The sequence below is a fragment of the Phyllopteryx taeniolatus genome, chromosome 14 (assembly GCF_024500385.1).
Source record: "Phyllopteryx taeniolatus isolate TA_2022b chromosome 14, UOR_Ptae_1.2, whole genome shotgun sequence".
Classification (NCBI taxonomy): Eukaryota; Metazoa; Chordata; class Actinopteri; order Syngnathiformes; family Syngnathidae; genus Phyllopteryx; species Phyllopteryx taeniolatus.
In genome coordinates, this window is record NC_084515.1 from 23,494,245 (window position 1) to 23,511,920 (window position 17,676).

General features: G+C 41.1%; 1 protein-coding gene across 5 annotated transcripts in view; it reads right to left on the reverse strand.

Annotated features, from left to right (window-relative positions):
- The window catches only part of LOC133489023 (uncharacterized), a 214,509-nt gene that overhangs the window by 74,286 nt on the left and 122,547 nt on the right, over positions 1–17,676 (reverse strand). For all 5 annotated transcript variants that reach the window (XM_061797643.1, XM_061797642.1, XM_061797641.1 and 2 more), the window contains 2 exons: positions 11,500–11,794; positions 6,537–6,656 (listed from right to left, as the gene is read on the reverse strand). In XM_061797643.1, the coding sequence (XP_061653627.1) occupies positions 6,537–6,656; positions 11,500–11,794 (415 nt within the window). The remainder of the gene's footprint in view (positions 1–6,536; positions 6,657–11,499; positions 11,795–17,676) is intronic.

Genomic DNA, 17,676 nt, shown 5'->3' on the forward strand with positions numbered 1-17,676 from the left:
GAACCAAAAGAGCCCCTCGTTTGCCTTGTGTAACATTATTGCCGCAATAGTAATGTGCATTGTCTTGAATAATTAACTTAAATCTGAATTCTTGCTTCAAAATTGTAACGCGTTCGATTACTCGTTACACAAAAAAGTGGTCATATTAGAAGAACGTGTTACTTACTGGCATCACTAATGCCAAGTGGTCAAACATATGTAAGACGGATAAATGATAAGCATGATGAGAAGTACAATGGGGGATATGTCTATTTGTGTGTTTATGCCAATGTGTATTTGACTAAAGAAGTCAAGTGGCAAGAGCAGGGCTATGAGAAAGAGATTTTTGCATTTTTGGGGGCGGTCCACAGACAGCTTGTTTGCATGCTCTCCTGGATTTGTAAGTTGTTTTAGTTGTGTTTACCCACACTTCCGCAAGCTGTGTGTCTGTGTGTTTTGTGTGCGCACCTCGCTCATGATTAAATCCACCTGTTTGCCCATACATTGTGTTTGCAATGGACCATCTCGAGTAAACTTGCTTTTCTGTTGCATACGTGCACTTGTCAATTCATATTTTGTGCATTTTCTTTTTACACCACAACATTAGGCACCTTTACCATACTTTATCATAAAGCAACTGTCAAAATGTCCGACCAAAGGGTGACAAATAAATAACTTCATGCAATGTTTTTGTTTATAAGAGGACTGGAAGTGAAACGTTAAAAAGTTGTGTAATTGACCTCCTACATCACTTATTCAAAAATAATGCATTCATGTCATGTGCAAGCTAAAAATATTTTCAACACGTGAATACTTTAGAACTACCCATTTTGGTTCAGAAAATAGTAGAACTATCCATCCATCCATTTTTTGTACCGATTATCCTCACACGGGTCGCGGACGTGCTGGAGCCTATCCCAGCTATCTTCGGGCAAGAGGCGGGGTACATTTTCTATTTTTCAGAACAATCAAGGAGATAAACGATAAAGGTCAAATAAGTAGCCATATGAACACAGCTTCAATTAAATTATTACTTAAGTCAGGTAAAGACCCCACTCTCCCGGCTAATTATCGGCCCTTATCACTGCCGAATGTAGATATCAAGATTATCTCGAAAGCCCTCGCAGCGAGACTTGAAAAGGTACTCCGTCGATAATCCACTATGACCAGACAGGGTTCATTAAAGGTAGAAGTTCCACAAGCATGTCACAGTGTAAACATCTAAATGCAATCATCATGTAACTTGATGCAGAGATCGCTTTCAATAATGTTAACTGGGCTTTCTTGTTTGCAGTACTACGCAAATTTGGCTTTGGAGATTCAATTATACATGTGATAGCAACATTACACAATTCGCCAAAAGCGACAGTCACCACAAATAGGATTACTTCACAAAGTTTTACTTTACAAAGAAGAACTAGACAAGGATGTCCACTCTCACCAATCCTATTTGCAATATACATCGAACCTCTTGCTGCCATTATACGTCAGAATGCTAATATTAAAAGGTATCTGCTCGTTAGTGACAGAACACAAAATCTATCTGTATGCTGATGATATTATTCTTTATTTACAGGAACCCAAGTATTCTCATCAGGCAGTCTTCAATCTCATTAAAATGTTTCCACAAATATCAGATTACTCTATCAACTGGACAAAATCAGCAATACTCCCAATAACAGCAAACACATGGACTCCTGCAGATCAAATCACAGGTTACCCATTAAGTATTTAGGTATTAATATTTTGCCAAAACTCACAGAGCTAACAAATCTAAATTACACACCACTTCTAGAAAAAAAATCTCAGCAGACTTAATATGCTGCAATAACTTGCCTATATCACTACGGGGAAGAATAGCCACAATAAAAACGAAAACCTTACCTCAAATAAATTATTTATTCTCAATGACTCCGTTAAAGCACACATTTAAATGGTTTCAAACATTAGATTCTGCTGTAATACATTTTTATTTAAAAAAAATAAGAAAAATAGAATCCAGTCTTCAGAAAAGTAAACAGGAGGGAGGCCTAAATGCTCCCAATTTTAAACACTATTATTTAGCTAACCAATTACAATACCTCATTAAATGGTTGCACCACAACGAGGAGTGTGATGCTTGGCTAGAATTGGAACAAATAGACTGCAACAACATCGAACTCCCAAAACTTCCATTTATTTCCACAAGTCTTAAACGCCATAAATGCTTCAAGAACCCAATAATCGCATCCACCTTAACGGCTTGGTGGCAAAGTTCAGAATCTACATGATCTCAATTGGCACTCAGTATGCTCTCCCCAATGTGGCATAATCCAGATGTCCAAATTAATAATAGAATATATTGCGTTGGAAAAAATATCAGCAGAACGAAAAAATCTCTTACATATATACGTAGATAGCTGGTCACCCTTCCTCAACATGCTAAATCTAGACTCTTGATTCCTTTGCCTGGGGAGGGTGCCATCTGACAATAAGATGACTATTTTGTTCGTGTAAAAGTAAACTTTTGACTTCTGTATTCTTTGTTTTCGAGGTTGTTCTTTTATTATTATTCTATTTGTCAATCTTTATTTTTTTCTTATTCATTGATGTACTTGTGTTTTATCCCCTATTTTACTTATTTATTTATTTGAATTCATTTCTTTGAATTTTCCCTTTTATTCTTTCTCACATTTTAGACCGATTTGCATGGTGAAAGGACATGCATGGAGTGGGGATCTTCATCTCTTGTCTTGTCTTTGCTGTTCAGGTGTCTGTGGGGGCATGACTTTCTCCCAATCTCGGGGGGGGAGGGACCACTGGAGTGACCTCCCGGAGAGCAGTGATGGTGTGATGGTGGCTGTGCCTAGCAGACCTGCCCACCACCCCACCCCCCCCTCCCAAACCTCTGCGGCTAACATGGTAACTAACCCTAACCCTAACCTCTCCCCGGGGCGCCCCGCCGTGATCGTCGCCCCTCTCTCCTTCTGGCTGCATGGGGTCCCGGGCTAACCTGGGGCTTATGGTAGGGTGTCAGCGCCTTCTGCCTTGGACGGACCCGCCTTCTAGGCCCTCTTCACTATGGGCTATGGTCGGTTTAGAGGGGGTGGGGATTAGCTGTAGGGTGGTGAGGGGCTTCCCCCCTTTTCTCTGTGGCGCCAGGCCCCTGCCTTCCTCTACCCTCTCTTGGCCCATTTTTTTGTCAGGATATGACCATTTTTGGGTGGCGGCTGGCATCTTGTTGGTGGCTGGGGCCCCATGCTCTCCGGGGGTGGTGGGGGCCACTGGGTGAGGTGGTGGTCCTGGTGGGAGGTGGTCCAGTGCCCGTGCCCCTTCCTTTGGGACTGGTCAAGGCGCTTCAGTTGGGCTGAGGTCCTGCCTGGGTCCTGGGGGGGGTCGGTGGCATCCCCCTGGTTGGGACCCCCGCCAGACGGGGTCGCTGGCTTGGCCCCTCCTCCACCCTTCCTCAATGTGCCGGCTCGGCAACGCCGTACACCAGTTGACTAACGCATGCAATATGGTGTTCATTCACTATTAAGTTCCATAGACACGCTATAGGTCTTAAAGTGAACTCCAAATACATTTAATTTTCCAACTACTGACCTCTACTACTGAAATACAGTGGTATATATTTATAATTTATTCCTATAAGTTAAAAAAAAAAAACGAGTTTGTTTAGACCATAATTTGATACACTGTCGCTGCCATGTTTAGCGTGCGCAAAGAATTCTGGGAATGATGATGTAGAAGGGTTGCTCTCTGCGTAGCTAAGCTAGCCACTTGCGAACAACTTTTATCGTCAGTGAAAAGAGTTACAAATGCCATACTGCGCCGCTTTGTGATGCAATTTCCACGGAATGCAAAAAAAGAGGTAAGCATTCATAGCTTTCCCAAAAAGATCAAGTTGAGGAAACGGTGGGAGGATGCATCGGAAGAGTTGCACTGCCGAAAAGATCCGCGGTTGTTCGAAGCCTTTGATCGCCCCCAGCTCATGAGAGTGTCTGGGTATAAACGACGGCATAAATCCAATGCAGTGCCGACTATCTTTCCTTACAAGGAGCCTAAACGGCCGAGTGTGACGAGCGAATGCCGAGCAAAAAGACGCGAAAGACAGGAGGCGCTTGATCAGCCCACTTTAGCAGGAGCAGCTGTTGTAAACAAACCATCGCCACCGGACACTGAGTTAGCAGTGAAAAATAGTAAAATAGGTACGCATATAACTTTACTCAGTTATTACTGAATACATTTACAACATCGGGCAAAACATAGCACCATGGGCAGCGGCAGGAATGAAACGGAGCTCTTTACAACAGATACTTTCTTTCTCAGTAGGCATTGGCAAGCAGTAGCTGCAAATACACCACTGAAAATGACCAACTCGAGTTTCTTCACACTTGTCATCTTCATCCTCATTTCTTGTTTCTTCCTCACTCTCCTCATTTCCCTGATCACACTCTGACTCGAACTGAAATGTTTGAACAGCGTTCATCGCTGCCAGGGGCTGCTACTGTGGCTACCGCTAAAGACTCCGGGCGTCGGGCACATCACTACCCAGAATGCACTGTGACGAAAAAAAAACAATGGTGGCCTACGTTGAAATTACATTTTGTAAAAATATAAAAATCTGGAAATGATTATCGTATGTTGTATCTTTGTTATGTTACTCAAATTGAAAGAGATCATATATACCAAACATGTCATTGCAATCGGAGTTCACTTTAATTGCTTGTGCTGGGACCACATATCAACTCACAGGTTCTTACAGGTGTTTAGACACTAAAAAAAAAAAGAATCCCACCGCACCACTCGTCAGTAGCACTGCCTTGCTCATTTCCCACATCCTGTCTTGTCCTTTTCTGTCCTCTCTCATCTTGTTCTCTTGGTTAGTTATTGCATGATCTCACTGGGTGTGTCCCCCCCATCCACAAATAATAACACGACTTGACTTTTATAATGTTACTTGTGGTTAAATACTGTCTCTCGACTGTCTCACTATTGTTCTGCTGTGGTTCACACCCCTATTCTCCTTTTCCACTCCGTCGCTCCGTCTGTCCCCTAAAGCCCTTTTCTGTTTTCAATAAACATCAGAGTAATTTAAAACTTTTAAAATAAGCAGAGGGAGTATTTCAAAGTCCCCTGCTGCACAGCAAAACTGTTCCAGCACAAAATGCATACAGATCCACAATTCTGCAAGGCCATGCAGCTGAACAGGATAGGTTAAAAAAAAAAAGTGGTGGTACTACTATCAAACTTCCATTTTGAACTGCGACATGATGACAGTATCCATGCATCAGATGGATGCATTTTAACACCCATTATTTTTTTTTCTCTTCACTGTTGAATAGAAAATACAGAAACAATACATTTGTATTTTATTAGGAAAAGAAAAAAAAACGTGTGAAGATCAACCACAAGAGGTAAAGAGATTGATTCATCCACAGAAGGATTTGGATTTCAACTGGCCAAGCAACATTTTCCTTTTGTCTCATTTTAGTTTGAAATTCAGGAGTTAAATTTGACAGTTCATTAAGAAGTTTTATTCCTTCCATTAGTCACTGGCAATGAGGTGCATTAAGTGCAATGGGGTGAATTGGCAATTGAATTAGATTTAGGATTTTGAGGGGAAAAAAACAATGAATACAACGCAAGAAAATATGTTATTGTCAATAAGTAGTAACAGAAACATAATATACAAGTTTGTAATTTCCATTACATCAAGCTCAAGTTTTAGATTTATTCATGCTTCATATTTCTCCCCCAATAAATGAGGTTGTCACTTTTGGTTTAACTTTAAGCCAGGACCGATCCTGCTTAGCTTCCGAGATCAGATAAGATCGGCATTCTCAGGGTAGTTCCCGAGGACTTCTCATTTTAACATTAAATAATTAATGTTGTTACATGTTCTTAATGCCCTTTAATATGAATATTTTACTGAAAGTTACATTCTTTCTAATGTATTACTCAATAATGAACCATTTAATTTTTGTATACCATTCAAAGTGCAACTACTATCATAACTTTGGAAATATACAGGATCTAACCCGGCACTCAAGATTTTAATTCAACACAGGCAAAGTAGGGTGCGTAAGATGCTTTTCTGCCTGCTCAACTCAGCCAATGACAGAGACCACAGTTCAGGGGTCAGCACCTTTCTGAAGCCGGTTTGTCCCACTTAATACTGCCTAGTGGTGTTTGTTTACATGCAGTTTGCCGTCAGCTGCAGCTGGGTACGTTGCTTTTTATGCTCCGGGCAGGAGCACTAATTTTAAAGTAGTTCACATTGCTTGTAGTTTGGCCAATCAAATGAAACCCTATGCATGCAAACTAGGACTGCACAGAGAATGGTAAAATAGATTAAAAAAAAAAAAAAAAAAAAGACCACACTTTGTGCAACTCGATTAATTTGTGCATGTAAACTTAGTCCGTGTAAACTACTGATGACACAGCATCAGGACCAACTTGGGGTTGAGTATCTTTTCAGTGTTCCACATACTGTATTTTGGCTTTGCAAGTGTTGTCAGGCGTGAGTAGCAGATGGAACCGCTCACACTCCCGCTCATATATAGAAACACGCTCACCAGTCTGGGGATCGACAGAGAAGTACTGCTGGCCCTGCACCAGTGTGTACACGAGTCTGGCACTGTTCCCATACGTCGGGTCATCAGCATCTGTCGCTGTCACCTGAATTATCGAAGTGCCTGCAGGTAGAAGAGAGGAGGAGGAGTGGAGGAAGAGGAGGAAAACAGGGAATTACGGTTGAGAAATACTGTAGGACCAGGCCAAGTCGAAATAAGAAATATCTGGAGTGAAACAGTAAATATACAGGCGCCACTTTAGGAGTATTAGACAGCTTTACCCCCACACATCCTCTCCCACTCACACATTTACTATCTTTTCCCACACAAATGTGTGACAAATACTTTATTCACCTAATCTAAACACCCACACAAACACACCCTCTCGCTCTATTACCGTTACCCCCACCCTCCGACTCCCACTGTCTCACTTCATTTCTCTTCATCTCCGTCTCCAATTTCTTTTTGCTCCCCCGTTCATTCTGCCGCTTTCACGGTTCTCCACTTACTCCTCTAAATCTTCTTTCTACGCCTCACAGTGTCAATCTGGCAGCAGCATTTTTTAAATTAGTGAGCAGGAAAAAAAATGGAAATAAACAAAATCCAGAAAGCATTTCAGATGTTTTGCATTCCTAGAGAGCAACACACACATATTCTATATTTATACTTAGGAGCAGATGACTGATATTTTTCTGTGCGTCTCAAGCCAAACTATGTGGGAGGAAGAAAAGGAATGGTGAGAGCAACTGTGACTGTATACCTGATTGAAGGCATAGCGGTATGACCAACAATAGAGCGTCCGTGCTCGCGCATGCGTGCGTGTGAGTGCATGTCCAATTTCAGTGCAGTTTGATCCTGTAACTGGTTTAATAAATGTCCATTATAGAATATATAAAATTTACAAAACTTTCTCTAAATATGAGGTCAACCAGCAGAACCCTTATTTTCAATCTTAGAGGTTCCACTATAAAACCATCCATTCATGCACTTTCTTACTCCAAATTCCAAATTGTTTGAAAACGATATTTTCCTAAATAATTGATACAAATGACAGTTGGCGTTATTTTCAAGTCTTCAACCGTCAGAATTAAATTCAAATGTTTTTGAACAAACCTCCCCATGATCACAGTATTTTTTTGAAAAATAAAAAACTTAAAATGCAAATTGTTACACACAACAATATTTCAAGACATTTTTGACAGGTTATACAGAACTGAAAATATGATTTTATTGAATTTGCAGCATTAAGAGTTGTGGTGTCCCGATTCAGTCATTATATCAATGTACCGATTTACAGTGGGTACGGAAAGTTTACAGAGCGACTTAAAATTTTCACTCTTTTTTTTATTGCAACCATTTGCTAAAATAATTTAAGTTACTTTTTTTCCACATTAATGTACACACAGCACCCCATACTGACAGGGGGGGAAAAAATGTAATTGTTGAAATTTTTGCTGATTTATTAAAAAAGAAAAACTGAAATATCACACAGCCATAAGTATTCAGACCCTTTGCTGTGACACTCATATATTGAACTCGGGCGCTGTCCATTTCTTCTGATCATCCTTAAAATGGTTCTAAAACTTCATTGGAGTCCAGCTGTGTTTGATTATACCGATTGGACTTGATTAGGAAAGCCACTCACCTGTCTATATAAGACCTTACAGCTCACAGTGCATGTCAGAGCAAATGAGAATCATGAGGTCAAAGGAACTGCCTGAAGAGTTAAAAAAAACAAAACTATTCGCACTCACATTCACACCTACGGACAATTTAGAGATTTCAATTAACCTTTTATGCATGTTTTTGGGATGTGGGAGGAAACCAGCGTACCCAGAGAAAACCCACACAGGCAAACACAGCCCAGGCAAGGCTGCATTTAAACCCGGGTTCTCAGAACAGAAGCAGACGTGCTAACCAGTCGTCCACCGTGCCGCCCGAAAAATATAATTTGCACAAGAATTTGGAACGCAGTGTAAATAGCTAAGTCTTACAGCTAACGGGTTAGTTCATTTCCGATGTTGGGGGGCCCACGACAGCAACAAACGTGTAATAATGGAATTTACCTGAATAAACACACAGGAACTGCTTTCTTCAAAAGCTTACATTTTTAAATTGCGCAATACACTCATGTCAAAATATATCAACCGATGTCACAGCAAATGGGGCGCACTGATAATAACTTGTTGTGCGAGCTTCCATCAATCCACCCATATCTCTCCTGCAGTGATTGCTTATTAATAAGGTGTCGCAAGATTTTGGTTCCTCACTTGCATCAGTTTTCCTGGCTATCTGCTTTAGTTGAAACATGGCTTTTGTTCCGATCTAAAGCAAATGCAATCTTTTACGGGTACGAAAATATTCAGTCACATTGCTAAGGCTGGCTGTATTAAAAAAAAAAAAGTATTTTAAAATATAAAGTTTTGTACATGCAGTATTTCAAATAATACAAAGCAATTTTCCTTTTAGAAAGCAATAGTTCAATGTTCAGAGTGGAACATCTTTTCAAGGGGCAGAGAAGAGTTTAAATGTAGATTAGAGCACTTTGTACAAGATTTTGTGCAGCCATGCTTTGAATTACAATCTCAAAACACTTTCTGTCACTGCAAATCTTTCTGCAATATAATAAAAAAATATATATTCCTATCTCTCTCTTGGTCTCTTCATTTCTATTCCAAGCATGCCTGTCATATTTTACATGATCCTTTAGCAGTCACGGAAATATTCACAGGTCACTCTAGTGTTGACATGCATGCTGGTGTCTGTACTTTGCAAGTGATTACAGATTGTTTTTCTGCCGAGCAGAGAAGTTAATTAACATTTCATCATTCCATCTATTTTCCATTCTGTTTGTCCTCATTAGGGACACAGGGGAGCTGGAGTCGATCCCAGCAGACTTTGGGTAAGAGGTCGGGTTCACCCTGGACTGGCCGCCATTCAATCACAGGGCACATACAGACAAACAACCATCCGCATTCACATTTATACATCCTGACTGTTGCACCAAACAGCAGTTCAGAGTACTCACTGTTTTCCTTGGAGGGGGTGCTAGAATGAGAGTTCACTCAACCAGTCTACATGTGTTTTGTGGACTCGGAGAAGGCATAAGACCTTGTCCATCGGGTAGTCCTGTGTGGGGTGCTCCAGAAGTATGGGGTACCGGACTCCCTGATACGGGCTGCTCAGTCCCTCTACAACCGGTGTCAGAGTTTGATCCGCATTGCCGGCAGTAAGTCAGAATTTTTTCCAGTGAGAGTTGGACTGCGCCAAGGCTGCCATTTGTCACCGATTCGATTTATTACCTTTACGGACAGAATTGAGAGGGTCCGGTTTGATGACATCAGTATAACCCTGCTGCTTTTTGCAGATGATGTGGTTCTGATAGCTTCATTAAGCCGTGATCGACCAAAGCCTCCCTGGAATTGCATGCAGCCGAGTGTGAAGCAGCTGGGATGAAAATCAGCACCTCCAAATCTGAGGCCACGGTCCTCAGTTGGAAAAGGGTGGAGTGCCTTCTCTGGATCAGGGAGGAGATCATTCCCCAAGTGGAGGAGTTCAAGTATGTCGGGATCTTGTTCATGAGTGAGGGAAGAACAGAGCTGGAGATTGACAGGCGGATGGGTGCAGCGTCTGCAGTGATGCGGACTGTATCGGTCCGTCGTGGTGAAGAAGGAGCTGAGCCGAAAGGCAAAGCTCTCGATTCACCAGTTGATCTACGTTCTTACTCTCATCTATGGTCACGGGCTGGATGGATGGAAGGGCTGAATAATTTTGTGGATTTTGTATGTTGGAAAATATCAATTGCTGCGTATTGTTGAAAAAAACAACTTTGGTAGGGTCTCTAATATTCTGTAACAGAGTAATATCGAAACTGGGTGTGGCTGACTTGTTTTCACAATTTTTGTATTATATGCACAAGCACAGCCCCTTGCAATAGGGGATGTACTGGAGAAGAATTATCATCAGTTTGTGGAATTTACTATTTGCAGGTGGGGGTCAAGGTAGGTCAGAGTCATGCCATTGTCTTCTCCTTTTCTTTCAAAAGAAGCTCCGTTTCATAATGAGCAGAGAAAGTCCAGAGAGGTTCAGGCTGGGAAACTGCGGAAGTGGCAACAGCGCAGTATGCAGAATCTGAATTTGAATAAGTATCACGTTTAATAGGCAGATTACGTGCACTGTAAATCTGCAATAAAAGTTGGACAGTTCGGGACAGTGGAAATCATACATTTTGTCATATGAGCTTGCATGACCAGACTACAATTGCATGTCAGAGATCACATATGCTTGTAGAAATCTTTTTTCTACTTTGTGGTTTGTATTTGTATCTAATGGTATTACAGTTTGAACCATACCATGTGTGCTAGATGTTAAGCATTATGGGAACCAGACACAAACAATAATATGACAAGAACACGCTCACAATGGCCGAGATGTTTATTTTATTTTTTTTTTCAAAAAGAAGAAGGACTCGGGTGAGGAGGAAGATTGAGAGCCATGGAAACTTTTTTTCTGGCAGAGCATGTACGGTGTAGCCCTTTAGTTTATGAACTGAACTATGTGTTTTTATCTGCTCAGACTTGCACCATTACTTTACTGAGTCCAACTCAAATGTAATTAAACCACCATGCAAACGTTTAGTATTCATTTGAAGTAAATTGTAATGCAAAAACAAAACAAAAATCTGTTATTAGTGGTCTAATGTTCGCTCTAACTCTAAAAAGGCTAAAACAGCCGCAGTGACCGTTTCACGATAATTTCAAATTATTAATGATTCATTTATGTAATCTTGTTACATGCAATTAGTTACTCCCCAATCGATAAAGTCCTTTGAAACCCATCACAGCTTTTCTCCAATGGAAACATAAATAATTACATAATGTAACGAACTGTTCTGCTTGGTGGTGATCCCTTTTGACTCTGACTCTTGATTTTTATTTTATTTTTTAAAGGTATTTAAATCCCTTACCTATATTTGCCATCTCAGGCACGGTGGCGCTGTAAGGGCCTTCGTCAAAGACAGGTGCGTTGTCGTTGATGTCCTGCACCCGAATTATGAACTGTGATGAGGGCTCGAGGGCACGGTCCGTCTGCCTGTCGGTGGCCGTGGCAACAAGACGGTACTCATCCTTCTCCTCGCGGTCCAGTGGCTTGGTGACATGGATGTTACCAGTCTTCTCATCGATCACAAAGACAGAGCCGGCCCCCTCGCCACGTAGGACATATTTAGTGCGACCATCATTCCTGTCCATGTCAGTGTGGAGCTAGGGAGGAGAAGACAGATAACAAAAACATTTAGATCCAAATCAAGATTTAACACCAGTTTAAACTCTCCATTCAACAGTTTTCGCTACTCCGCATGCTGTTCCGGCTGGCGAAGGGACTGCAGAACATCCCAGGTGAGTGGGGCACTATCTTCACTTCCAAGCAGCTTCTGAGTGTAGAACTTACAAGCCTTACTTACAATGCACATGGATTGATCTGGCTATTTAATGAAAACTCCAAATCAAAGGAATAATGAACAGTCGACCAATCAATTATTCCCCAACTAATAGGAATGTGTGGGATGAGTCCGGGAGTGCATGGCAGAGGGACATACTATATCGATCTCAGCCTTCTGTTAAATTGTATTAGATTAACTCCTCGTGGGATGCTAGCATACCATAGCTCCCAGGGCTTCTGCTGAAGCAAAAGATTCAATCACAATATGTGCACAATAGTGGCTTGAGTGGTACCTAAATCACCAAACCAGGCAATGTGAAACGGCAATGTCTATAAATTCAGGAAAGCAATGTTGCATGGCAACAGCAAACTGCTTTTTGTCAAAGAAATGAAACTGGCTACTGCGAATCAACATTTTCTGTGCTTTGAAAATGGATTAAGCCTTTTTCAATGAGCAGGTTGGATGAATGCACCAACTTACTGGGGTCAAGAGTCAGTAGGTTTTTAAATTCCTTTGAGTAAAATGAAAATAAGAAAATTAGACAACAATGCTGTCCGATTAAAGAATTGCAGCAAAAACTTGAACACCTTTTTTTATTTTTTAACAAAATGGTATGATGACTACTTTTTGCTTCCCAAAAAATGTGGACAACGAACAGCGAATTTCTATATTCAACAGCAATGTATTAAATTGTGTTGGATTAAATATATTGAAACAACAATACCAAAGCAACAAATTACTCATTATAGTCTTCCAAGGCAATAAACAAAAGTTTAATATAAGGCAACTGCTGACATTTGACCTCATTTTGTGGCCTACTGTGGAGCCTGTTGTTGATGTACCCTCTTTATACAATATCGCCAGTTACACCTAGAAACAGATGACTACCTTGTAACCACCTCAGAGGATACTCCCACCAACTCAATTTCTTTATTTTGTTTTTGTATTTTTTTTTAAACCTGTCCTGTTCAGCTGCATGGCCTTGCAGAATGGAGGATCTGTATGCCTTCGTGCTGGAACAGTTTTGCTGTGCAACAGGGGAGTTTGAAATACACCCTCTGCTTATTTTTAATTTTTTAAATTATTCTGATGTTTATTGAAAATGCAGCTGGACAGAAAAGGGTTTTAGGGGACGGACAGAGCGGACAAGGGGACTAGGGGCGAAAACCACAGCAGAACAATAGTGAGACAGTCTAGATATTTGAACACAAGTAACATTCCAACAGTTATTTTTAGATTTGGTGATGGGGGGGGGGGAAACACACCCGTTGAGGACATGCAATAACTAACCAAAAGAAACAGATAAGAGGGGACAGAAAAGAGCAGGACAGGATGCGGGAAAATGAGCAAGGCAGTGCTTCTCTCGAGTGGTGCAGTGGGATTTTTCTTAGTGTCTAAACACCTGTAAGAACCTGTGAGTTGATATATTAGTATAACCTGTGTTGTTATAAGTGATTCCAGCAGAAGTAATTAAAGTCTATCGTGTTTCTATCGAACTTATGAGTGACTGAACACCATATCACATGCATGTTAGTCAACTGGGGTACGGAGTTGCTTAGCCGGCACACCGAGGAAGGGTGAGGCCCCCCCCATCACCCAGCCACCCACAAGGGGGGGAGTCAGCGAGCCCGTCCACCAGGGGACCCAACCAGGGGGACGCTACCGACCACCCAGGACCCAGGGAGGTCCCGAGCCTGACCGACGCGCCCCGACCAGTCCCAAGGGGAGGGGCAGGGGCACCAGACTGCCCATCCATGCTCCGGTAGGTAGTTCAATTGTTATTTGCTTGTCAAGGTAAACATTAAATAATGTTCTCCTCAAATACATAACTTTCCAATTCCCCTTTGTTAAAAATCGGAATGTGTTGCTTCATTCTATAACATAGCGTTTAAAACAAACTTTTATTGTAGCTCGTATCTCGAGATACATGGAATAATAAACACACACAAAAGTAGAAATCCCAACTGAGAACTATTGAATAAAAAAACAACATACTTTAAGCAACCTACTGTATATGTTTATGTGTGGACTAGGTATGTCTACCTGTCACCCTCCTGTCCAGTGCTTTTCAAAATAGGTATTATTTTGGCGAAAGCAGTCATCATTGAATTCCAGACAGCTACTCTGTCAGGTGCTTCATTACATTTGCTCACATTGTGTCACAGCTGACTATCTGCTGACTAATAATCTATTTTCTAAATGTGGGGCTGATCGTCACTGCTATGTTTTTTGGAGCCCACACTACACCTACATCTACTGAATATTTATGGAAGAGATTCTGTTGTAGACAGATTGCACTGAAACATGTCATCCCATGAAATATCATATTTCACATCACACCTCACATTCTGTAGGCATGTGAGCCATTTGTACAACTATAGAAAAATAATCCAGGGCAAAGACCAGGAGTTCGTGCCAAACATTGGCAAAGTATCTTCCACAATCCTAAAATTTAGATCTGGAGTACTCGGGCAAACAACAAGTGGGAGTTTATAGCTTGTTCTTCAATTAAAGAATGGCAAACACATTTGCCCGTTAAATTGCACATCATGTGCCCAGGGAGACTCCACATGGAATAGACCGGAAAGGACAAAGCGATTGATTTTAGATTGTTTAAATGGATTGTGTGTACCTGCTTATTTGTCACTCTCTTATTTGTGACTCAGTCTCTCATAATCATTAATTAGCACCTTTGCCCAATCACTTTTGGGTCTACAATTGCTATTTCACCTCAACACTAGTCAATGGCCCGTGACAGCTCCTTGTCACTAAAATCTATCGTCCGATCTCTCTTTTCTTCACCTTGTTCCCCATCAATGGACACCCACAGAAGTTCTGGTGCAGAATCAATCTCTCACACTACCCTTTTTCTCTCAGTAGTATTGCGGCAACATTTATTTGTGCAAACTCACTTGCGCTAAAATCTAGAGATATGGTCTGTTATGAATTGAACAATGCAATTTAATTTATACATTGAAAAAACGTATAAAAGAGGAGAAAAATTAGATCGTCAACGTAATTGCTGTTGTGCATTTTATAGACACAGCCTGTGAATAGGTTGATTAATTTGATTTTTCTTCTCCACAGTTGTTCACCTTAAATTCCATCTATCCTTACATTTTCGGTTAACACTTGGGGGAGAAAAACATAGCCAATCCTGTTACCAAATGATACTCATGTATCATTGAAAATGCAGTGCTTTGCCAAAATGCTTCTTGCTCATGCTGTGCAAAATATGAGTTGGTGTGTGTATAATCTCAACTCAAGAACAGAATACAATTGAATAGGCTAAGCTAACTTTTAATCGGCCTGTCCAAACACACATAAAGTAAACATCTGGTTCTCCATTTTCATACACATGTAGTATGTAGTAAATATTTGATAACGTAAACATCAGTCGGTCTAAGCAAATACACATACTGTATATGGCTCTATTTTTGTGAACTGAGGAACTGGGATGGACCCAAAAAATTGGCGTATCCTGATTTTCGTACAACCGCAAGACTCGCTGCGCATGTTTGCCAATTTGGCAGACTGGTCTCCGCCAAGACGGGCTGACCGGCGCAACAAGGGTGTGTCCTTTGACATCTGCCCGGCACATATGACAATTTGCTGACTGAAAGTCAGTCTAAAGTCGTCCTACTCAGATCACGTCTAACTTTTGGCGCAAGGTAGACTAATGGGCTAACGCCATTTTGGTAAATTTGACGAGGTGCGAGCTCCATGGACGTGTCAGATGTAATTCATTCATAAATACGAGAACAGCGTGCATGAAACGCTCTGAATCATTGTAGAACTCAATGTATTGAACGCATTATTATTGTCATCATTATAAGTTTTTTTCATCAACACAGATTTTAGTTCTCGTTCATCATCCATCTTATGCTGTGACCAAATACACTAGTGCAATGGACTGGCCAGAACCTCCTGGGATGCGTGGTTTCTTTCTCCTCTGAATGAAGAGCCATTAACAATCAAAGTCTTAACAGCCCTGCTGCTTAACGACGGGACTTAATGAGCTTCTTAATGAAGCCCAGCATCATTACCAGAATGAGTCGTGGCAGTCGTGATGGAAGGGTTTTCTCAGATTCATTCTGCAGCACATGACGCTACAGTTTCACATCTATTTACAACCCCAATTCCAATGAAGTTGGGACGTTGTGTTAAACATAAATCAAAACAAAATACAATGATTTGCAAATCATGTTCAACCTATATTTAATTGAATACACTATAAAGACAAGATATTTAATGTTCAAACTGATCAACTTTGTTTTTAGCAAATAATCATTAACTTAGAATTTTATGGCTGCAACACGTTGCAAAAAAGCTGGTACAGGTGGCAAAAAAAGACTGAGAAAGTTGAGGAATGCTCGTCAAACACCTGTTTGGAACATCCCACAGGTGAACAGGTTAATTGGGAACAGGTGAGAGCCATGATTGGGTATAAAAGGAGCTTCCCTGAATTGCTCAGTCATTCACAAGCAAAGATGGGCTGAGGTTCATCTCTTTGTGAACAAGTGCGTGAGAAAATAGTCGAACAGTTCAAGGACAATGTTCCTCAACGTACAGTTACAATGAATTTAGGGATTTCATCATACATGGTCCATAATATCATCAAAAGGTTCAGATAATCTGGAGAAATCACTGCATGTAAGCGGCAAGGCCGAAAACCAACATTGAATGCCCGTGACCTTCGATCCGTCAGGCGGCACTGCATCAAAAACCGACACAATGTGTAAAGGATATAACCACATGGGCTCAAGAACACTTCAGAAAACCAATGTCAGTAAATACAGTTTGGCGCTACATCCGTAAGTGCAACTTGAAACTCTACTATCCAAAGCAAAAGCCATTTATCAACATTTACCGGCTTCTCTGGGCTGAGCTCATCTAAGATGGACTGATGCAAAGTGGAAAAGTGTCCTGTGGTCCGACAAGTCCACAACACAAATTGTTTTTGGAAATTGTGGACGTCATGTCCTCCAGGCCAAAGAGGAAAAGAACCATCCGGACTGTTATGGATGCAAAGTTCAAAAGCCAGCATCTGTGATGGTATGGGGCTGTGTTAGTGCCAATGGCCTGGTTAACTGCCACATCTGTGAAGGCAGCATTAATGCTGAAAGGTACATACAGGTTTTGGAGACAATGCCAAACCACATTCAGCACGTGTTACAACAGCGTGGCTTCGTAGTAAAAGAGTGCGGGTACTCGACTGGCCTGCCTGCAGTCCAGACCTGTCTCCCATTGAAAATGTGTGGCGCATTATGAAGCTTAAAATACGACAACGGAGACCCCGGACTGTTGAACAGTTGAAGCTGTACATCAAGCAAGAATGGGAAAGAATTCCACCTACAGAGCTTCAACAATTCGTGTCCTTGGTTCCCAAACGTTTATTGAATGTTGTTAAAAGAAAAGGTGATGTAACACAGTGGTAAACATGACCCTGTTGCAGCCATAAAATTCTAAGTTAATGATTATTTGCTAAAAACAATAAAGTTCATCAGTTTGAACATTAAATAGCTTGTCTTTGTAGTGTATTCAATTAGTCTAACATGATTTGCAAATCATTGTATTCTGTTTTTATTTATGTTTAACACAACGTCCCAACTGAAATTGGGGTTGTAACACTGACCTCTCCAAATTTGAGGAAGCCCCAAAGATTAATACAAAGCAATAGAAAGTATTTCCTGGGTTTGAATC